The 24,880-nt window shown below is 32.9% G+C and overlaps 1 protein-coding gene across 1 annotated transcript in view; it reads left to right on the forward strand.

Annotated features, from left to right (window-relative positions):
- Positions 1 to 24,880, forward strand: part of LOC124357682 (midasin-like) — a 69,353-nt gene that overhangs the window by 4,877 nt on the left and 39,596 nt on the right. The window contains exons 3-10 of the mRNA XM_046809670.1: positions 13,612 to 13,836; positions 14,309 to 14,451; positions 16,219 to 16,325; positions 17,702 to 17,852; positions 18,264 to 18,394; positions 20,189 to 20,352; positions 23,954 to 24,083; positions 24,261 to 24,376. Coding sequence (XP_046665626.1) covers positions 13,612 to 13,836; positions 14,309 to 14,451; positions 16,219 to 16,325; positions 17,702 to 17,852; positions 18,264 to 18,394; positions 20,189 to 20,352; positions 23,954 to 24,083; positions 24,261 to 24,376 — 1,167 coding nt within the window. The remainder of the gene's footprint in view (positions 1 to 13,611; positions 13,837 to 14,308; positions 14,452 to 16,218; positions 16,326 to 17,701; positions 17,853 to 18,263; positions 18,395 to 20,188; positions 20,353 to 23,953; positions 24,084 to 24,260; positions 24,377 to 24,880) is intronic.

The raw sequence follows: 24,880 nt of genomic DNA on the forward strand, positions 1-24,880 counted from the left end.
AATGATTACTTGAGAGACAGACTGGTGAGTGGCATCAGAAGTGAAAGTGCCAAACAAAAACTGATTATCGGAAGCCTCGTTAACGTTCGAGCAAGCGACCAAAATAGTGCTTTCAATGGAGCAAGCAGAAAAAATCGGCGGCAGCTCTATCAGTCGGAAGACCCGAGCGGATCCATCAGTTGAGCAGCGTGGTGGCCAGGAGGGGAGATTCGGAAATGGCGCACCGCATTCCCAGACGCATTCCCAGACAGCACGGAGCGACAACGCTGGAGCGGCCTGGAAGGGAGCAGGGGAACAGCCAAGGTCAGCGGCGGCACGTCACCAGGGCCTTCTGGATGGCAGCGGCGATCTCCGCCAGGTGGCAGTGGCAGTGCGCAATGTTTATGTTGTGGCCTCACAGGGCATTTCCGTTCACAGTGCAGGTTATTAGGTGTGAAGTGGTCATTTCTGTGGTAAACAAAACCACATAGCAAAAGTGTGTCGTTCTAAGTTAGCTGGTCGGCAAGGTACAAATGTAAAATAGAGATAAGACTAATTTTAGAGATAGTAAAAGCACTGGGAATTCCAAAAATTATCGCAAACATAACTACCTAGAAGGTGTTGATGACAGTAATCAGGGACACTGAGCAATTTTGTGGATGATGTAGCCAATTTATTTAGAATGAATGAAAAGGTGACTGACAGGGTCAAGGTAGACCCAATTCAGCTTGATTTAATTGTTAATGGTAAAAGCTTAACGTTTGAGGTTGATACAGGGGCTTCTGTAGTGTTTGCAGTGAGGAATATTAACAATTCTCATTTCCAGATGTGTAAATTAGAATCTAGTAAGTTGACACTCAGCTCTATAAACTGATCAACCCTATCACACCTGTAGGCAAGATCAAAGTTGAAGTTAATTATAACAAAGTAAACAAAGTAATGGACTTGTAATGTCATCAAGTCCGGTGCTCATCCACTTATAGGTAGGGAATGGTTAAGTGCTCTAGGGGTTGAAATTTCGTTTAAAAATAATGACAGGTTATTTGAGATAAGTAAAACCGATGCCGATAGTTGTCTTGAACTTAAGAACAAGTTGTTCAAAGAATTTCCTAAGGTATTCAGTGACGAATAGGTTGTTTTAAAGGCGAGCCTGTAAAGTTAACAGTAAAAGAAAACACGGTTCCTAAATATTTCAAACCTAGGCCAATACCTTTTTCCCTGAAAGCCAAGGTTGAAAACGAACTAGCTAGGCTAGTAGATGAGAAAGTGTTTAATACCTGTAAGTAGCTCAGATTGGGGTACGCCCATAGTTTTCCTGTATTAAAGAAATGTGGTTCAGGTCAGATTTGCGGTGATTTTAAAAGTAACCCTGAACCCCTTATTTAGAAGTAGAAAAATTTCCGTTTACCAAGAATAGATGAGTTGTTTTGCAAACCTGCAAAAGGGCGAGAAGTTTAGTAAGATCGATTTGTGTCAAGCATATACCCAATTAGAGTTAGATCCAGAGTCTCAGAAACTGTGTACCATAAGTACACACAAAGGTTTATTTTGTTATTCCCGTGTTCCTTTTGGCATAACGTCCAGCAAGTGCTATTTTTCAAAAGAAAATAGAGCAGACTCTCCAGGGTATAGATCAAATTGCAGTATTTTTTAGATGATAATTCTAATAACCGCTGAAAAATGATTAAGGCTCATTATGAGAAGTTAAGAGAAGTGTGTAAGAGGTTGAATGAGAAAGGCTTAAACTGTCAAAAAGAGTAAATGTACTTTCTTTGCTAACCAAGTAGAGTATTTGGGTTTGTCATTGACAAACACGGTTTGCACACCGATCCCAAGAAAGTAGAAGCAATCAAGAACGCACCTATCCCAAAGAATGTCACAGAAATTAAATCGCTAATTGGGCTAATTAACTATTATTCTAAATTTCTTCCAAATTTGTCAAGCATTTTAAGCCCATTGTACAATTTATTAAAGAAAGACGTTCCATTTTGATTTCAACAGGCAATGTGTCCAGGCATTTAATAGAGTAAAAGAACTGCTAAGTAGTGAGACTATTTTAGCGCACTATGACGGCAAACTTCCGTTGAAGTTGGCGGTAGACGCGAGTTCTTTTTGGACTGGGTGCGGTCCTGAGTGTTGTCACACCAGAAGGTATTGAAAAACCATTAGCATACCAGTCTAGAACGCTAACTAATGCTGAAAAGAACTACTCCCAGATCGATCGAGAGGCTCTAGCAATTGTCTGTGGCGTGAAGAAATTTTAACCAATATCTGTATGGTAGGGAATTTACTTTATGTACGGACCACAAACCGCTTCTATCATCAATATTTGGTCCTCATAAGGGTTTGGTCAGTGTTTAGCGCCAGCAGATTGCAGCGCTATAGTTTTATTTTTGTCAGGGTACAAGTTTAATATAGAATATATAAAATCCAGCTGATCACGGTAATTGCCGACGCGTTTCAGCAGGCTACCACTGACAATGAAAGAGCCGGAAGTGAGCGACGATGACCACTGAAGGGCAGTTATTTGCATTGTCTTTTGGAAAGCTCTGTGCCTTTAACTTTTGAGAATGTACAAGCAGAAACGCTAAAAGATCCAATTTTATGCAAAGTTATTGGTTATGTAAGGCACGGGTGGCCCAATAGCATCCCTGGGGATGACAAGGAGTTGTTGCCATATTTTGCAAGGAGGGAAGAGTTGTCTATAGTAAATAATATATTGGTTTGGGGGTTACAAAGTAGTAGTGCCTAGCAAAATGAGAAAATATGTGCTGGACGAGCTTCACTCTCACTCATCCCACATGGGTATAGTCCAAAATGAAATCGATAGCTCGTAGTTATGTTTGGTGGCCTAATATTGATGATCAAATTTGTGTCCCCTGGCAAATAATTGTTTTTTCCTGTTTAATGGAGAGAAATAACCCTAGCAAGTGTCAGCTGCATACGTGGCAATTATCCCTCAAGTCCATGGCAAAGGCTTCACATGGATTATTTAGGTCCGATTAATGGAAAAATGTATCTACTAATTGTTGATGCGCACAGCAAGATGGCTGGAAGTGTTTCCTGTAGCTTTCCACTTCAGCCAATGTAGCCATAAATCATTTAAGAGATTTGTTCAGTAGGTTTGGTCTGCCAGAGACTGTCCACAGTGACAATGGTCCCACCATTTTTCCTCATTCGAATTTCATAATTTTATGTCAAACAATGGTATCAGACATACTTTTGAGTCCTCCATACCATCCCATGAGTAACGGTTTGGCAGAGAACTCTGTTAAAATATGCTAAGAATAAGATCAAATGTGCTTTACGTGATAAGAAAGATGTAAAATGTAAATAGCTTTAAGTAGAATATTGTTTGATTATCGAAATGCTGTTCATGCTACCACCCAATGAGACCCCCAGCAAAGTTGATGTTTAATAGGCAAATTAAGGACTAGGTTAGATTTATTAAGGCCTAACCTGTCAATGACAGTTAGTAAAAGACAAGACAAGCAAAAGGAGTATTTCTCTGGAACTAAAATTAGACTATTTTATCCTGGTCAAAATGTAATTGTTAGGACTATCGCACCCCGTGACAAATGGGTTAGTGCTACGGTAATTAAGCAGATCAGCAATGTTATATACGAAGTTGAATTGACGTCTGGCATTGTGTTCAGAACGTCATATTGATCAGATGTAGCCGTGCAGGGAGAGCCAGCTGATGTAAACAAACAGGTAGAATCAGCTGACGCTTTCGATGACAGTTCCTCTTCCCCCCCGGTCATGACGCCGGTGGGGCGAGAGCCAATAGCAGTGAGTCCCCACTCTCCGCCGAGCGGCCGTGTGGCTCGCTCTCTCCTCCCCTCTCTCAATGTCGTGCCGTTCTACACGGTAAACAAACAGCTGATCGTGGCAACACGTCACCGTGCTGCGACGGCAGCTGTCATGGCCGCGCCAGCTGTTCCCAAGCAACAACAATGATAGACGCTATCCTGTGCGGATTAGAAATCCCGTGGATAGGCTGAACTGTAAATTATATATGTTTTGTTCTATTTTAGTTTTGTTTCATTATATTGTTTTATTTGTCCTTAGTTGTGATAACCAAAGCGTTCATACCATTTTACTTAATTGTAGTTTAAGGAAAATTTATTGAATGTTACTGTATTAATGTGTTTAATTGAAATTTCAACAATGTTTTTTTTGTTAAACTATGTAGTGTGTTATTTTTGCAGTGTTTTTCAACTTTGGAAAGGGAGGAAATGTGGTGTACATATCTGAATCTAATTATAAATATCAGCTATCTAAAATATATTTGTAAAGATAGGAATGTTGAATTATCGATCTGGCCCGTTGGGCGGTTATATGTATGTGACGTCATATGAGACCATACTGTTTGAATAAATCCTATTGGCTACTGAGGTCACGCCACTTCTCCCCGCCAACGTACCTTAACCATTCCAGCAGCGAGTGTTTCTCCCCATTCCAGTTTTACCCACGGTCCGTAAAAACCCGCGTCCTCCCGACCAAGATGTAGTACAATAGTTTTTTTCCTGAATTGGTGTAATTTTATTACCCAGTATTATTACACCACCGGCCACGAACATTACACAAATCATCGAGGACTGGCTGATTTCCATAAATTTAGAAAAAACTATTGTTAAAGAGTACATTAATTTAGTCAATCTTAGCATGTTAACAAAATGTGTTTCAATTTCGAGACAAATATTACACACAGTGTTATGGTACTCTGCCATGGGAAATCCCCTTTCATGTTTTATCGCCAACATATTTCTCAGTAAATTTGAAACTCATGCAAAAGAAACAATGGATTATTTTCCAAGAATCTGGAAGCGATATGTAGATGATATATTTGCTGTTTTTGACAAGAAACAAAATCTTCAAGATTTTATTATTTCGCTTAACTTATTTTAACCCTTCTATAAAATTTACTTGTGAAATAGAACATAACAATCAACTCCCATTTCTAGATTTATTAATTACAAAAAATACAACTGGCCATTTTGAATTTGACATATATAGAAAATCAACACAAAACGACAGATATTAATCCTATTTGAATTAAATTTTCATCCCCCTTCACAAAAAAAGAGCAAGCTTTTCACAGTTTAATATCCACAGGCTATTACATACCCCTCTATCAATTGAAAATTATAAAAAGGAAGTAAAGAAAATTAAAGAAATTGCATTATTTAATGGTTACAAAATTGAAATGATTGATAACATGATAAAAAATAAAAATAAAATTATTGAAAGAAATTCTAGAACAACTCTCTATCAAACTAAATGCAAAGAACCTGAAAAATGGATATCTGTGTCTTACAACAATTTAACTACAGAAATTGCTAAAAGTTTTAAAACACATGCCAGTATTAATGTATCCTCAAATTCCAAAATAAAAACTAAAAAACATATTAGGAAAATCCAAAGAATAAAATAGATGGTGATGAAAAATCTGGAATATATCAAATTAATTGTGACAACTGTAATTTAAAATATATTGGCCAAACAAAAAGGAAAATAAAAAAGAGAGTAAAGGAACATAAAGCATGTCAGAAGTATCAACAAGAGGAAAGATCGGCCATGACGAAAACATGCACTTCATACTGGACACTGCTTTTCACAAGTCAAATTATTAAAAGAAGTCAAAAACAACAAATTCCTTGATGCTTACGAAACTATTTTTATGCAGAAGAACCAAAAATTATCTAGTAAATAATGAGCCTGGACCTCTACAAAATTCACCGTTACTGCCTTTAATCTAAAGAAATATAAAATTTTACATATACAGTAGACATACTCTCCTGGCCTTTAAAATCTGATCTCTTTGTATTTTTCAAGACATATGTTTTTATTTAAGTCTAAATTGTTTGTATTATTACATTACTTATCATTTCAGTTTATGTGGGTCTGACGATTGTTCTTTGAGCACGAAAGGCCTCACAAAATAAAACTTTCATTTTATTGGAGTGTTTTGATCATATATTAAGCATTTAGAATTTCCAATAAGAAGACGCTGGTAAAATGTATAGCTTAAATGTCTACTTTTATAACAATGTTAATTGTTATTAACTATGACATTTTTTGTGGATTATGAGAGTGGCCAAAAAAAGATCAACAACTAGTATTCAATTTGCAATGCCAACTCTTTTTAATAATATAGTGTATTCACCAATCTTATTATAGAATATATGCTTAGCCATAGTGTGAAAAATTAATAAATGCTTAGTCAATGCCAGTTTCTACATTTTAACTACTGTTAATTAATGCATCTACTGTGGCCAGAAGTGCATGTGCTTTAGAAATGTGCTATGCCCTAAATTACAACTTTCAAAGCTACAAAATTAAAATTTTTTAAGATTTATGCAGTTTTCTACAGAATCATTAATAATGTATTTCAGGTATATGCATACTTTGTTTATGAATCTTTGTGTGAAATTATTCATACAAAAAAGTATAGCCTTCTCTAATACTCATTACCAGAAATAAAAACTTATTTTATCTAATGGAACTGTTGTTATTTTGTGTATTTTAGTTTTTCAAAAATATTTATTTTACCATTTCTGTCAGGGGAGTTGAAGTTAGAAATTTAGTACTCAACTTCCAACTACTTTCAAAAAGACACATTTAGCTATGAAGTGGAAGGACTCAATCTGGAAGAGCGAAGTAATAGATTGGTTGTGAGCGCACAGTAGTGAAACTTCAGATAAAGAAAATGCAACTCCTTTATATGTTATGTATGACATTGACACAGTGGCCATTAACTTCAATGAGTACTTTACAACAATGGCTGAAGAGACCTTGAAGAAAATCAATTCAAATCAACCAGACCTTGCAATAAACTCTCTGTCAATTCTTCCACCTACTAATCATCACGAAGTTCTCAATAGTATCCGCACCCTGAAATCTGCTTCTTCTGCTGGAGTAGATAGGATTTCTGCCATTGCTTGTAAAATTTTGTGAACTTGGTCTATGCCAAGGTTACTATACAGAAGGTTGTCTCAGTCCGGTAAGGCGTGTGTAGACAGTAGCCACCGCGGCACTGACTTCACACACCGACCTGTGCCCGCGCTCTCTCTGCTCAAGCCTATTAATTGGGTCGCTAGAGCCAGTTATTTACCGATATATTTTGTATTTGTTCTTGGGATACATTATTCTTTAAATCCTTTTTTTACTATTACGTACTACTGCATGACCTAATTGGTGTATTTATGAAGACACATTGATCTCAATATTAACAAAACCAACTTTAATGCACATATCAATTTGTTTTACTTTAAGAATGTTTTATTCCTTTAAGATGATTGGTTTCTACTTCATTTAATAAAAAGTACGTAGCAAACGGATAAATAAATCAATAATTATCAAAATCTCGTGTTTTATTAGAAAATTTCTACAATCAGTATCATAGACTTATGTTAACACTTTTAAGTCGTGAGTTTTTTATATTTCTTTGAAGTTTTCCTGTCTTCACTCACTAGGTTCTTTCTTTTAAGAGTCATTTTTTCGTTTAGAAACTTCATTCTAATTATGGTCCTTTGTTTTATGAATACTCTGGCGACCTCTTCCGGAATACAAGGGTATTTCTGGATAACTGACATTGTCATTCGTTTTACGACGCCTGAAAAAAAAACCTTTTGTAGTTATAACAGAACTTCATAAAATACATTTCAACGGGGTTTTCGGTTGAATTTAAATTATATTGCATACTAATAGACGCATCTGTATTTGCTAGCTTGAAAATGGTGGGAAATATTTAGAATATAAATATACATTGAAATAATATTAAAGCTGGAGCTGTGAAGAAAGAAGTTTGCATACTTTAACTTACTGTAATACATTTATTTGATGTCAATACTCCAAATCAAAGATGATTTAGAATGTATCTAAATAAAACTGGAAACAACAATGATACCTACATAAACAAAATTGTAATATATATTCTTATTTTTCTTTACTTTTAAGTAGTATATATCCTAAATAAAATAAATATAGCCGTCCATTTGAAGCCATACAACTAAAGCATTTGAAATATCTCAATTTAAATGTAAATAACACTATAACTTGCTGTAGCTCTTTATTTTATGTAACAAAATTACTATGCCTGCAAATAACATACCATCAAACAAATTTTATTATTCAATATTTTTCAATTTAAAAAATAAGTTACAAACAAGCAAACCTATTTTATTCATAAATACAGTTTCGCTCAGTGCATTGAAAGAAATGAGCACTACAAAAGCCTACTTGTTTCTATGAAATATTAGTAATACGCACCTGGTTCTTTGGAAAGGTATTTTTTATGAAATGATTCAAATTCTTCGTTCATCCACTTTGCTTGGTTGAGCCATTCTGGTGATGGATGAGTCACCATTTTTTCATTAAGTTCACTGTTTTCTTTTAACAGGGTTTCATTCATATCTGGAGCTTCTAAACTGGCTTCATTTTCAGTAGATTCATTATTTAAAATACATTCTACAATCTTTTTGGAATCCCTACTCTTAATGCGTTTGTCTCGTTCGCTAGAAATAATTTTATTTTGTTGAATGCTTGCACATGTAGCAGTTTCAGAGCATGAAAACAGTGTAGGCACAGCATTTGGCTTTAGTAATTTCTTAGGGGCTAAATTTAAAAGTTCTGCTTTTAAATCACGTTCATAACACTCACTTGTGAAATGATCAGAACAAATAACAGAAGTAAGAGGATTAAAATATTTATCCGCCCGTTTACAAAAATGTGCCCACTGTTTTGACAATGACTGATCTTTAGGAAATCTGTGATAAAATACCTTATTACTTTCTTCTGACAACTTACGTGTTTTAACGCGGCTGTTGTTACAAACGGCTACTGCACACCGTTCCCCAGGCATCTCACACACTTAAATCATCCAAACTTTTACAAAACGTGGTCACTAATAATGATAATAAATACATTAAACTGGTTAATCGTAGAGCGTCTGAGCGAACACATGTTAGCGGCACTTGACAGCGGCTAGTGTAGGTGGGGGAGGTTTGAGTGTGACGTGATGCGCCAAGTGTGTGCGCACGCGACTGAGGCAACCTTCTGTATAGTAACCTTTGGTCTATGCCACCCAATTGCTAATATTGCTAACAAATCAATGGTCCAAGGATATATTTATTCAAAGTTAAGGACTTCCAAGGTTTGTCCTATGCTCAAGCAAGGAAGTGAACATGAACTCAAGAATTTCAGGCATATCTTCTTACTACCAACTGTCTCTAACATAATAGACAAAATTGTTTTATCCAGACTTCTTAATCATCTTAACACATACAACCTTCCTTCTAAAAGACAACATGGTTTCCTTGCTGGAAAATCGACTATTACTGCTCCGTTTGACTTAATGTGCATTTAATTGACAGCATTCACCCAGGTAAAAAAATCACCAGTATTTCACAAGATCTGAGCAAGGTATTTGATGATTGCTTGGACTACAAATTACTCTTGACACAGTTGAGTACTAAGTATAAAGGAAGATGCTGCCCTGAAATGTTTTACAGCTGTTGAAGTGATTGAAAACAAATAGTAGTAATTACAAAAATTCTTGAATGGTAAAAAAAAAAAACTGGAAATTCGGCTCCATTACCTATTGAAAGAGTAGTGTCCTGTAATGGGCCTAGTAGTGCAGTCATTAAAGCATTATTGCTCCGAATTTTTTTACTGTGAACCGAATTGCATAAAATTTTGGAATTAGGTTCATCTTACCCTTAAATTCAAAAGTGAAAATGATTTGAACTCCGTAACCACCCTGGGGGTGGTTTGCCACCCCTTCTCGGGGGTGAATTTATTTTTTTTCCAAATAACCTCGGATATTGATAGAAGGGCCTAATTTTAAGCAAAAAATCATCTATAACGTTTTTTGAAAAATCCAATACTTTTAAAGTTATTGGCAATTAAAAATTCGCAATTTTTTTACATTTTTCAACGGTTTTTTGCAAATATCTCCAAAAATATACGTTTTAATCGAAAATTATATAAAGAAACACAATTGTAGCAGGTACAAAAATGAACCATTTGGTTTTTTATAAAGTACTCTAAGTGCAATATTAAGCTAGATATTAAAAATCAAAGCCGTTTTTTATTTTGTCTGAAATTTAATCGATGTGGTCAATGCCATCTAGCGGCGAGCAGATGCATTTTAGGCATTCTAATAAAAAAGAGTTTTATAGTGCTTGAAATAAGCTTTAAAATGAGCACTATTAAAAGTCTTTTGCACGTAAAATAAGTGAGCTGTATTGCAAATAAGAGGAGCATCTAATGTTTTTTGTAAGTCCCATTTCCACCAAAATTAAAATTAATCGTATTCCGCCTAGAATCTACTTTTATTATGAAGATTTTGATAGATTTTATCAGTTTGGCTGCTTCAGGATACATATTTTTCAAAAAAGTCACGATTAAAAAAAGATTCAAATTTTTTAAAAAACACCTTTTTTCATAATATCTAAAAAATGACGACATATACGTATAAAAGTGTAGGGATGAAAAATGTAGGTATATTTCTGACAAACAATTTGGATTTTTAGATTTTTTTCTGTCAAACAAAAATTGACGGAAATATGATTGTTTAAAGAGCGCGTAGCAGCGCAATCACAGCCTCTCTTAAGCCCTTTAACCCTTCACCGTTTGAGAAAAAGGTTTTTTACTATATATTGCAATGAAGGATGTTGTAGCTCTTTTAATTACCTTTAAAATGGTTTTTTTAAATTGTGATAGCATGAAAAATTGAAGGAGTTTATGGTCAAAAAACTTATCATATTTTTTTTCTGCTTAGTAACTGAAAAATTTCGGACTGTGAATATTTGGAGCAATGTGAAAGTACGCAGTATAATAGAGGTCCAAAACTATTGTAATGTGTATATATATATACAAAATATGGCTCATATTATATTTTGGAAACGTAGGCATGAATACATACCAACGTTTCTTATATGTATATATAACACATTTGAGTGAATTTTATAAAATTTGTAACTATATTATTCAATAAATGGCAATTTTTTTACTCTAAATTAAATTATTTTGAAATATGTAATCATATATATTTACTGTTTTAATTTAGGGGTAGTTTTTAGGGTTGAAAAGCTTAAGAATATGATACTCATTTTCGAGAGTGTGGAATAATATTTAAATCCTTTTCATTTTATCAAAACAATTTTTTTAAACAATTTTTTATCAAGAGGTAGATTTCAAGGGTTGAAAGGGGGGTAAAAATTTGATAATTATTATAGAGAATATAAAATATTACTTACTCTATACTTTTTATGTCATACCAAAGTATTTTTTTTGTGATTTTTTTTAATTTAGGGGTTTATTGCAAGGGTTGTAAGATTTTTCAAGGGGTTGAAAATGATTTTTAATATGAGGTAATTGTGTTAGAAAACACTTTACAATTTCACCACTTACTATTAAACATGTTTTGTAGCGATAAAATGGCTCAATGTCGATTTTTTCCATTAAGGGTTGTTTACACCCCTTAAAAATAATAGGCGGAGTTCAGATCATTTTCACTTTTGAAGTTAAGTGTAAGATGAGCCTAATTCCAAAATTTTCATGCAGATCGGTTCACAGTAAAAAAATTCGGAGGTAAGACCGTATTTTTTCGCTTCAATGACTGCACTATAGTACCATTTGTTTTATGTACATCAGACCTGCCTCATCACATAGATCACTACAGTTATCCTGTTATTTATGCTGATGATAACAGTTCTTTTATCCAGCAACAGATCAATAGAGCCACTTGAAATTAACACATCTATTTCAGTCAGCTTGGCCCACCCAGCAATACTGTGAAAGTAATGACCAGGTGTCCAGTGAAGGTAAAAACAAAACAACTGACACTTGGAAGACATAAGGATGCTGTTAATGCAGTTCCTAGACTTGAACAAGTGCATTCAATAAAATGTCTTGGAATCGCCCTAAATGAGAAACTTACCTAGAATGACAATTATGATCAACTCAACTCCTATCTCTTTTGCTCTCAAAAGAGTGAAATCCATTAGTACTCCTTAGGCAACATTGATAATTTATCATGCACTCTGAGTCATGCATTAAGTATGGTATAGTCTTATGGGGAAACAGTTCTTGCGAGATCTGCAAAGAATCATGGTTCTTCAGAAGAAAGCTCCGAGAATCATAGCTAACTTACTGCCATATGACAACTATAGAAAAACTTACAAGAATCTTAAAATACAGACTTTTAAGTCCCTGTATGAACTTGATGTTGTTTCAATTGCCTGCAAGCTTAACTTACCAAAAAACAAAGGTTTTCATGGGTTAAACAACATGCAGAGGACTTCATTATTCCATCGCACAGAACTGCCCTGTTTGAAAAGAAACCTTCATATGCAGGGGCAAAGCTCTACAATCTACTTCCTACGGAGCTGTAGACAAATAATGTTAAGGTGCTGAAAACAATACTGCAAAGTTTCTGCTTCACTGCTTAGCTTAAATGACTACCAAATATTGTTTGTGCTCTGTTTTTATATGTTTCGTGTTCGTTACTTTATTATTGTAATGTTTATTAACACCAATTCTGTAACTCTCTGTTCAAGAATAAAGCCTTCTGATTGTGATGCAACAAATTTTTGTTTAGTCTTAAAACATAACGAAACATTGTTTTGCGATTATCATTATTTCTCAAATTGCAGCTCTAAATTCCTAGCGATAAAAATAACTATATAATAATACATTATTTAGACAAGGCATGTTACAAGGTGTATTTTATAAGTATTATTAATAAAGTATTACGTAGTACTGTAAAAAATGTAAAACAACTCCAAAACTGTTTAAGGGCTTGAATCGCTATTTTAGAAGTTACTAAAACTGTATTGGCTTTGAGTTTTTTGTTGAATAATAATATGTTAAAGTAAGTGTTGCAAAATTTAAACTCATTTCTTAAAACCAGTTGGATATTTTTAATAGTATTGTATTGGGCTACTTTATCATCTTGAGAAGTTTATGTTCTTTGTCCAGAAAAACCCTATATAACACACTCTGATATAAACAATTTGAAACTAAAACACATTGAAACAAAAAAAAGAAAACAATTTTTATTGCAGAATGAACTTATACTTAAAGAAATAAATTTGATAACACAATAAGAATAAAATTAAAAAATAAGTTAATTTAACCAAATCTCATTTAAAAAGTCTTATCCATAAGTATACTTACAAATTTATATGTATAGAATTTTTTATTTTTTAAGATTTATAAAAATTAATTATCTTAATATATCTGTCCTGTTAATCCAGTTATCAAATGGCCAAATGAGTGGTATAGAAGGAAAGTTAACAAGTGGAAAATTTACCCATGGGATGTTAATCGGAGGACCTGGAAATATTTACTAAAAGTCCTCAACCCTAGGGGTGGCAGAAGAGGGGAGGGGGGAACAAAGTGTCCTAAAGTGTTCAAAGGGGGTTTTGGTCCTACAGAACAGTTTATAGTTTACACGCTTCTCATTTTTGTTAAGGTTTGCAAAGTGTTGAAAACAGGGTGACCATTTTTAATTCTTACTATGCCACAAAGTATAGGGTTATAATAAAGAACATTGAGGTATATCAACAAACAGCTTATTTTATTTCCTTAAGTATATAGCGATGCAAATACCTTTTGTTTCAGGTACAGTTTAAAATATTTTGAAAACAATCCAGCACCTTGGGAAGAAATCAAAGATGTAGAAGAAATACCCAAGAAAAAACGAAAAGAGGTTATGGTTTCAGACATTGAAATTGTTGAAACTTGCTTTCGATTTTTGAGAGCCTCGGCAAACCATTTTAGAACTCTCTGGAAATGGTCTGAGTTTACAAGGAAATTTCTTCAGCATGAAGACAATCATGTAAAGAGGTAACGTTTGATTCTTAACAGCAGTTTAAACTTTGTGAAAACAATACCGTTTAAGTTATACAATCACTTTCTATCGATCTGCCAAACTAATATCTATTTCTGAAATAGTCGTATTCAAAACATTGTAAAATGAAAACATATTTTCATTTTAAGTTTCAAAATGAATTGTGTATTTGCTTAAAGGAATGCATATATTCTAATGTATGGTCTATATAAAATATATCCTATGTAATTAACAGCTGGTGTATAATAGACTAAAAACTGTCAAGCTTACTCATAAACTCAAGATCAATGAGCTTAATTTTCCAAATACCTAAGATAGTAAAAACTGGAGTTGCTGAAACGGTTTTCTTTTTCACAAGAAAGAGACAGAATATCTCTGGTTTGCATTAAATGTAAAGATATCATAATTTACTCCTGCTGTTGGTAGAGGTGTAGGTTGTAAACTAATATTCAATTCCTTGTTGTACAGATTGGCTTGTCATTGCACAGCAATCGTGACTGGTATGGATGAAGTCCAGCTGCGGACCATGGTGTCTCGTTACTGTGACTTTCCAACTCAGGGGCAGGAATGTGATCCCCTGTTAAGTGGACCGCAGATGTTGAAACTTAAAGGTCAGTATAGTTTTTTATGGACTTAAAAAAATGTATTATACTGGAATAAATACATTTATTTTGCACATCTGCCTCAGTGGGGTAGTTTAACCCCATAGAAATTAATGACATCTAAAGAAACTTCAGCTGATTAGCCTGATAATGGAAGACGAAAGTAGTTTACTGATAACCTCCACTCTACTACAATATACTCGATTTTATAAGGCCATTGTGCTTTTTATATATACTTCTGTAATGACTGCTTCTGTAATGCGTCTGGAGTGAGAATTTCACAAAAAACTTGGTAATTTATTTGTTTTATAAGGAAATTTTAAACTACTGTAAAATTGAGTAGCCTACATAAAAAATTTGTTGTGACAACTTGAAAGATGTATTGGACCATCATTGTGTCCTTTTATAAATGAATTTTTTCATGTTTATATTTTTATAATTTGATATATTGCGAAATGTGAATATTGAGTTTAGTTCCAGTTCGTGTTCCTCTTAGTGTAGCGTCTGCAATCTGACGCTGTCTCAGACTTAACTCCTGGAATCTGGAATCATGTTCGTCTGAAGAGATCTATAAAGCATACTTTTTACATTGTTTCAACAACAGAGACACCCAGACTACAAAATAAAGTGTAATCATCGTATAATTAGGTGCACAGTTGAGTGCATTATGATGTTTTAAACACAATCTCACAAGCACTGTGGAGCAACTGAGTTTTCCACATATAATGTAGCTATGGTGAGAGAGGTAAAATCAACGTGGCTATTGAGTTTAGCTCCATTTTACATTCCTTTTAGTACAGCATCTGAAATCTGACGTTGCCACAAAGCTTCTTCGACACAACTGTTTTTGTATTCTTCAGAGGATCCTGACTCTAGACTCCTGGTCGGTGGTTGTGTCATTTTTAGACACTGCACTAAGAAGAAAAGAAGATGAACTGGAGCTAAAATCAATAATAGTTTGTTTGATATAAAAATTACTATCTTTTCTTGTGACTTATATTTACTCAGGCTACTTCCTTCCCACTTCCCACTCTGTTGAAACGTCTTATGTGACAAAATAAAACCCTTCCTGAGCCTAGTTTGTTTAGACCATGATTCTTGTGCTTCTTTCAGGATTGGATTACTTTTTTCAGATGTCATGAGCTATTGTCAGATTTTCAATGAAGTTAGGATAAGCTGTGGTCACCTGATTTACTCTTTCACATGAGCGCTAAAAGATCTTTGAGACCTAGAAGGTTGTGAGAGTAAAATTTCATCTGAGGAATTGTAAAAGCTTTTTACAAAAAACAACTTTTTACAGTCTTTAAAAGACTGTCCCCTATGACTTGTATGCATGTTACTCAATCTTTTATTACATCAGTGTTGAAATTGGTCAATGGAAGTGGCAAACATGTTTGTGCCTTGTTGATGGTAAAGGTGATCTGGTGAAATCAAAATACTGCATTTTCTCTTGATGGAATTAAATTATTCATATTGAAGTGCCCAGAAATATGCATTCCATTTTTATCACTAGGAATTATAGTAAGAGGGTTAATGGAAAGAGCTAATGCTGTGTCAAGGGGGGCATTGGGTGGACAATATACACCAAAGAAGGATTTAAAAAGTGGTTTTTAAGTATATACTAAATCCATGCTCAGTGGACAAATATATCTAAGCTTGTAAATTGTAACTTAATCAATATTTTTGCTAACCTTTTCTATTTAAAACATTTTTAGTTAGATTTGGATGGGAAGATTCTGATTGGTTATGGTATAAATATGTTTTTATTATTTGCAGGTACCTCCTCCAATATTACAAACCCCAACCTTATATCTTGTGAGAAAATTTGTCCTTCAGTTGTGTCTGTGGCAGGAATATCTCTTCCAGTCTGTAATCCGTCCCAGGTAATGTAATTATAATCATTTACAGTATTTTAGATTAAAAATTGATAGTAATTTGGAATTATTCCAACATGCATGTAAAATCAGATGTTTCAGTTTTTATACAAATCTTATTCAAATCTTTCATTTCATGTTGCAACTATTTTTAACCCATAAAAATAAGAAATTCCTTTTTACTACTTTTAAAATTTACAATAGAAATAAACAGATGAAGACGAAATATATATATATATATATATATTTACACAACCTGAATACTATTGGCATGTTATGTGCAAAAATTAATTTGTCTTCATTTATTTATTAGTATGTAGGCTACTTCAGCAATAATTCTTGAGTATTCTCTTTCTAAGTTTAAAACTCTTTCTAAGTGCTTGTTGTAAATGTTACTCCATAAAATATCAAACTGTAGGAAATTAAAGGAAAAACACCAAAATAGGCTACTCTTACTGCACTACAATCTAATTAGCAAGTTTGTTTACAAGAGTAAAGTTAGTTGTCCACCTGAAGAAGATATAAAACTGCAAATTTGAAAATGTAGTGTTACTGTTTTATTTAACATTTGCAAATGTCCAAAAAATACTGATACTTCACATAATTTAAAATTTTGCACTTATATCCTAAATTAATTTATAAATTAATACAGTGTTCCGATTACCAGAAATTAATTGTGTCCTAGTATATTTATCGATCTTTGACCTTTAAACTTTCATATCAGTTTATTTCAGTTACTGTAACTGCCGTAACCTTCTACCTTCTGGTACTTTTTCCTAAAAAACTAAGTATGATGTAAATGGTTTACTGTTAAAAACAATTATTATGATTTTTATTTACTAATTAATAAATGCCTTAAAAAAAGAAACAAATCTTTTTTTGTAAAGACAAAAAATGCAAAACAGGTATTTTGGTTTGGCTCACTTACATAATAAGTACACCGATCCTGTGAAATTCCACTCAAACCAACCATCGATAATTTAAGGTGGGCTTTCCCACAAGTTCCCTCACTAACCAGTAAGTGTACATACACCTGACTGCAAAAATTCCTAATGTCAGGTGAAGGAATGAAACGTAAAATTCCAAGACCAACTCCCGCATCCAAGAATTCAGCCACACAGCCATCCTGACGATGTACCTATTGAATGTACAGATAGCTCAGTTACAATTTCAGTCAAGTAGTGCTCAATTGCTTTGGCAGCACTCTAATGCATTGCGATCGTGACTAGTATCGCTTATAGGGTTAATTTAATTTGTCAACCTAATCTTTGTTACTGATTTATCCACTTACATAACATTTTTATTGAACATTATTTACGTTTGTTTTGTCTGTTTATTTTCATTATTTCTTTCCATTTGAAGATTCTTATCGTTGTTGTTGGCAGGCTACTGTAGGCTGCCTAGTGCCAGTACAGTCAATGCTACACAACTTGCGGCAAGCAGCTCTCGGTGTGGCCAGTGGCAAAGCTGTGTGTCTTATGGGATCTGTGGGCAGTGGCAAGACTGCACTTGTTGACCATCTGGCTCAACTTACAGGTACTCATCATGCGTTCAGTCTTCTGTACATTTATTTGTATATAAATAGTCTAGTCTCCATTCAATAGTCAATGCCATTCATAAAATAATGATTTCCACCAAATTTCACTTAACATTAAAAGTTTTTGATGATGATTTATTTTTTTAGTATTATTTAATTTAATACAACATTTTCTTAAAACTTTTCTCAATTCAACAGTTTTGGCTGTTACTTTATAAAGTAATATGCAGAACAGTGACATTGGGAGCAGTTATTATGATGGGACTGTTATAAATTCATAAAACCTTATTCAACAGTTAAGAGGTTATACTTTTAAAAATGTCTTATGGAAATGATTTTTCTGTTAGTCTTTAAAATATATAAATACAATATCAATAATCCAACAGAAGATGTTAAATACAACTGTACAGGTCGAAGAGAGGTGCCACATCTGTTGAAAGTCCAGTTAGGAGATGAGACTGACGCCAAGATGCTCCTGGGAGCCTACTGCTGTACTGACATTCCGGGAGAGTTTGTGTGGCGTCCAGGCGTTCTTACACAGGTCAGTTCTTAATCCTTTTAGTGCCAGACAAAAAATCAAAAGTTTTTCTGAGAAATGCCAGTGATTTTTCACATAATACTACTGAAGGAAGCCAGGCCTATTTCAGCCGTTTTGCAGTGTTTTACTAAAAGAATTGTAAAAATTACAAATATTGAGATATTTTCCTAATTCTTTCATTGATTTGCAGTAAAATAAATTCCCTTATAAAAAACTATAAAGCAAATTATATTTCTAAATGTAATGTAATTAACTTAAAAAAAATTTAAATAAGTAGACATTTTACGTACAGTTTTTATATTTTTCCAGTTTTACATGAAAAATAGTACTTTAAAAAAATTATTTCACTATAACACATACTATCACTTGAAAGAGGAATTAAAACTGAATACACACATAAAAAGTTTTGATTAATATTTCAAAAACCAAAAAAAATCATGTTAATTTTTTTAGAAAGTTACATTTTCACTTTTTTGTGTTATTTACACTATTTAGCTTCTTTATAAAACTTATAATATTTTCCACTATGAAAACCATTAAAAACTGTCTGAAACTACTTTCTACTTAAAAAATAATGTACACTTTGTAAAATATCAAAAAAGAATTTACACACTTTTGTACATAGGTATTATAGTTAGGCGGTAACACAAATATGGTGAGGCAAACATAAGGGATGAAATCCTTTTTTACAGCCAAGAACTGTATTCTCGCTAAGTGGATATCGCAAGCGTTTCATTTTATTGAAGTTTACTTTTTATGTTAGTAAAACATTGTTAGTAAACTATTTATCAACAAACAAACACTGTGGAAGCAGCAACACAAAGAACCAAACACAGAGGTTAGACGTGAACTATCAGCTGACACAACTTTGTCTGATGCAACAACCACGGCCATTTCTATCGTGGCTAAACACCTGACTAACCTTACGATATTACTATTATTATTTTTTTTATGTAGATTGGTTCATTCTGATTGTTTGTTTACCAACAAATTTATAACAAGTTAAAAAATGATTGCGGTATGACTTTTACTCCGAATGTCCGTATATACGGACGTTGGCATTCTTCGGTAGTTATTCAAACGTCCGTATATACGGACGTTGGCATTTCTCATTAGTTTTTTCAAACGTCCGTATATACGGACATTGGCACTAAAAGGGTTAAACATATCTGCTGAAAACAAGGGAAACTACTAAAACGAACTGACCAATAGACTTTAAATTTTGCATAAAGCTTCATTTTATATTTAGGCAACACTGAGTTCGATGATGTTGGATGTCACTCCAAGGGATTTGGATGAGCTGTTAGTAAACATTTTTACATTAGTTTTTATGAATAACCATGATTAGCAACGAGAAAATAGCAGAATAAATAAATTTTGTAAACGAACATTACACTCATATGAGATCTTAACATGTGACATTAACCCTCCATCTGTTAGACAACTAGCGACTAGTCGCTAAAAAATGTTTCTCCAATGATAGACCATTAGTCACTAGTTGACTTTGCAGTCATATTATATTAATCAAACTTTTGGTATCGAAAATACAATTTAAGTGGGACAGATGTAGAAAGAGAAAGAGCGATCTTAAGTAATTAGAAAGACAACAGAGCCATCTCAAGTAATTGTGAAATAGAGGTCTATTAGATGTAAGACGGTAACCGAGTGAAGATGCAGGATCGAACTGGTATCCCTTCGATCACCAGTCCGACACACTGGCTACTTAGTCATCTCGGTGAGCAATATGATATAAAAATACAATCATAGATGTTTTTACCATTGTACTTGTTTGTGTAGGCTGTGTTGGGGGGCCACTGGCTGCTGCTGGAGGACATAGACAGTGCCACCAGTGATGTGATAGCTGTGCTAGCTAGCCTCCTGGAGACTGGAGCTATCAATGTGCCTGGCTACAGAGATCACCTGCAAGCAGCTCCTGGGTTCCAGATCTTTTTCACATACAGGTGAAGCTGTTGTTCCTGTTCTTAGTTTTACATTATTTATTAAAGTTGAAGTCATAAAAAAATATATTGCTATATTATACATTCAATTGATTTATGTTTAAAAAATTCTAGTCTAAATTTGTTACACACCACTTACCTTATCATCTAAATCCTGATAAGTAGAGAACCCATCATTAAGACCTATGAGTTGAGGATTTTAGATCTTGGTGAAAGATTGGTGATTTTTTTCATTAATTACGGAGTTGTCACCGACTCCCAAAGGGAGAGCTGTTCCTGATCTGCTTTCACAGACTCGTAAAGACTATAACTCATTTGTGACCACTGCTCATATTTCGGAACTATACAAACTTGAATAAAATCAAATCTTAAATCCTAATAACTTTTTTGAACCTAAGTATGATTTAAACAAAATTAACACCAATTCCATTTCTGCCTTTCTTAAACCTCTGGAGACGACCTTGTAACATAAAAAGTAATTCAAGAATATCACTCTATTGTAATGGAATTTCCAGAGGTTCATTGAAATAGGTATATTTTAAAAGAGTCATATCCCCTACCTTCTACTTTAACTTGTTAGATTATAATATGGGCTTTCAGAATATATGCTTTTAATATTCAAAAAATATGAACATGTATTTGTGTATATTTTATATAGAAAATATTTTATACAACTACAAAAATTGTAAAGTGTACAAACATTAGCTGGTGACATCCATGCATACACACAGCAAACACTAGGCATTCCACAAACATACACATGGAAAATAGAAACTGCAACCGAAATATTACTAATTACGAAAGCATGATAATTTGTTGCATGATATCTATGGTTTTTCATAAACAAAATATATCAAAAACTTGTTTTAGCGATCAGCGATTTGCGTACTACCATTCAGTGGTCACTGTTCATTTGCATACTACACAAATAGATGCAGCAGACTCGTGACAATGGAAAATGATAAATATATAAAATACTAACTGCAAGTAAAATATTTTACATGTCCTGTAATTTTTTGGGCAAAGAGTTTATCATATGAACATGGGTGTCTGATGCTTAGTTTCCCATCTGTCTGTGTTTTTTGTAAAAAAATTGATATCTTAAAATTAATAGACTAAATTATACCAAATTTAGCTGAAATGTTTATAATAAGCCCAGTTAGTGGAAAAAATGTAATGATATTATGTTTAATATTTTAAAAATTGCGGCCATTAAACATTTTTTACTTTGAATATCTTAAAAACCAGCAGTTTTTCTCAAGACTTACAAAAATAAAATTCTTCAGTTAATTTTATCACAAGTCTAATGACACCAATTATTTAAATCAGATAATAAATAACTGATTTAGAGCAGAATTACTGAGACAAGACCTGCCCTATATTGAGGTTCTCAGGGAATAGTCAAGAATACAAAAGTGAATAAACTGCAACTCAACTGTGTTTTGTTTTGTGTCTGCAATAAAATGTCTGCACATGATCTCATAACTCAATATCATGTAACTAATTTATATCATTTTCATTAACTCCAATATATACATGGCTATTTAAGATTGATGAGCAGATACAATAATAAGCGCAAAGGTTGTGTGGACTGCAGACTGAAGTGTGTACAGATTTTATGTTAATTATTAAATACATTGCCGAAATAATAGATATGAGCCAAGTATGATTGATGCATTATTAAAAAACAACAAAAAAACAATAAAATAAAAAAAGCGATATTAAATAAATTTAATCAGAGCAACTTTGGTAAACATTGCCATAAAATTAGCAAATCATTATTTAATCAAGGATATAAATAATTAGCAATCAAGAATTCTCGTGATCTAAGCGTTATGATAAAAAAAATAAACATAATCCAATAAACCAAAATTAAAAATTAACAGTAAAGGAATATACAAATTATAATGCACTGAATGTCAAAACCACTATATAGGATGAACCATTCGATCCATAAAAATTAGATTTAAGGAATATATCAAAGCCATACCATAATTATTTTGTTCAAATATGTGCATGGGATTTCTAAATATACATTTTTTTATAAATAGGCAGTGTTCATTGCATTGTTGTGGTAATTTACCAGTCTTGTAGGTTGAATATGTTATTAATTAATAGAAGATTACAATTCTAACACAATTCTTGTACCCACCCACATTAGAAATTAGTTTTAACTCAAGAATTTAATTGTAAGTGTGGTACCTTGCTACATAATGTTATCTAACGATTGAATCAGAATCAGAATCAGAAACATCTTTATTCATATTAATACACATGGTGTACATAAGAATGGTGTCAATCCAATATAATAATAACATTATTAACATTAACATCATTGTTAACAATAGTAACAGGTCACAATTCATTATATAATACAATAGTTTCATACTAAAATTATTAAAATTACAAATGAAAATTTAAAAATTAAAGTTAAAGAAACAAAAATGTAATAAAACTGTTTTTTATCCATGTTTTCCACTATGGATTTCAAAAAATTCAGAAAACGAATACAGGGGAAGGTTAGTTAAATATATTTTTAGTTTAACATTGAATAAATTATTATTTTCCAGTAATTTTATGTAGTTTGGCAACAAGTTGAAGAATTTAGCTCCCATGTATTTTGGTTTTTTTACAAAAAAATTCCAAATTATGTCGGATGACTGCCATATTATTTCTATTTCTTGTATTATATGAGTGGTTTTTACCACATTTTTCAATATCATTTATTCGATTTTTCACTGACAGTATAGTGTCATATATGTATGCACTATAGACAGTCATGATTTCTAATTGAGGAAAGTGGTTTTTTTTACGGATTCATTCCATTGTAAGCCGAGCATAATACGAATTGCCTTTTTTTGTACAGTTAGGATTGAATTTAAATTTCTAATTGAAGTTGATCCATATAGGGCAATACCAAAAACAATATGTGAATGAATATGAGAAAAGTATACTGACTTCAAAGTATTGTTTGTACATAATTTTGATATTCTTCGAAGAGCGTAAAGACCAGAACCCATTTTTGAAAGTACATTGTCTATGTGTTTATTCCATGACAATGAGCTATCCAATGTTAATCCCAGAAATTTTACCTCCTCGACTTTTGCTATAGAAATTTGATTCATTCGTATACTAGGATTAATTTTGTTTCTACACCGGTTAGTATTAAATTCAATATAGTTTGTTTTGGTTGGATTTAGAATTAAATTATTTTCTTGGAAAAATTGATTTAAATTGGATAGACTAAGAAACGCATCCATTTCAATGTCATACTTAGTTGGTGCGCTTATTCGCAGAGTGGCATCATCAGCATACAAACATAATTTTTTCCAATTCAGGAAGACCTTTTAGGTAGCAGAGAAATAGCAGAGGTCCCAATATGGAACCTTGAGGAACCCCAAAAATGGTTTGTTTTAACTATATTGGAGTTTAGAATGATATAGACGTTTTGCCATTCTATTGAAACTGACACTTGGTTAAAACTGATAAATTGTTCTATTCTGTTAAAATATATTGTCTATTGTACGTACTAAATGAATTCTGAAAATATTTTTTTAACATTTGAGTATTGTTCGTTATAAATGTAAAACATGTTATTTGGCAGATTGATGTCAAGTGCCAGTGGGCTGTATAAGAAGAGAAGTAATGTCTGTGAGCTGTTAGAGAAACACTGGATGTTAGTGAACATGGAACATCTAACTTGTGATGAGCTGGTACACATCATACAAGTCAAGGTAAGAAAGTCTAAGAGAAACTTGCATTTATCTCCAACTGTAAGTTTATTTTATTATAATGGAATAAAGTTCCCTTTTAACCTATGATAAACTTTAAATTATAGCCCATAACGTGATAGTGGAATTAACAATTATCTAAATAAATATATAGATTATATTTTTTTTCATGTTTTTCAGTTCCCCGTGCTACAAACAGTGGCTTCGCGTATGGTAGCTTTATACCTCAAGTTCTCTGCTGGTGATCATGATGGAACGGGTTCTCATTCTGATCTGGGTAGACTGACTTCCACCAGGTATCTTAATACAACTTTGTTGTTATTAATATTACTGTGTACGTGTGTAAGAAACGGGTTAGATTTATCTCAAATAATTGGTAATAATCTTGTTGTGGATTCTCCTGTAAGAATTTGTAGAATAATGTGTTCTACACTGTGTATTTCATACAGTAGAAAATTATGAAGTATATACTTCACTAATACAAAACTGGTACACTGGTTGATTGATGGAAGAAAATATTCATAAGGAGAAATTTTGCTATTGTTAATATTTAAAAAAATTGTACATGGAAAGTACTTGTTCAAACTTAGCCAAACATTCGCATATATATACAATTTTTTTATATTATATATATATATATATATATATATTATGTGCAAAAAATTTCAAAATTTATTCACACTATTATAACTCTTTTTAACCTATATAAGCCCAAGGGGTCAGTATCGACCCTCTGCTAATACAGCTGTATGTTAGAGTAACGGTTTATCTTCTACAGATTCTGGGTATTATGGTTTAAA

The sequence above is a fragment of the Homalodisca vitripennis genome, chromosome 3 (genome assembly GCF_021130785.1).
Source record: "Homalodisca vitripennis isolate AUS2020 chromosome 3, UT_GWSS_2.1, whole genome shotgun sequence".
NCBI lineage: Eukaryota > Metazoa > Arthropoda > Insecta > Hemiptera > Cicadellidae > Homalodisca > Homalodisca vitripennis.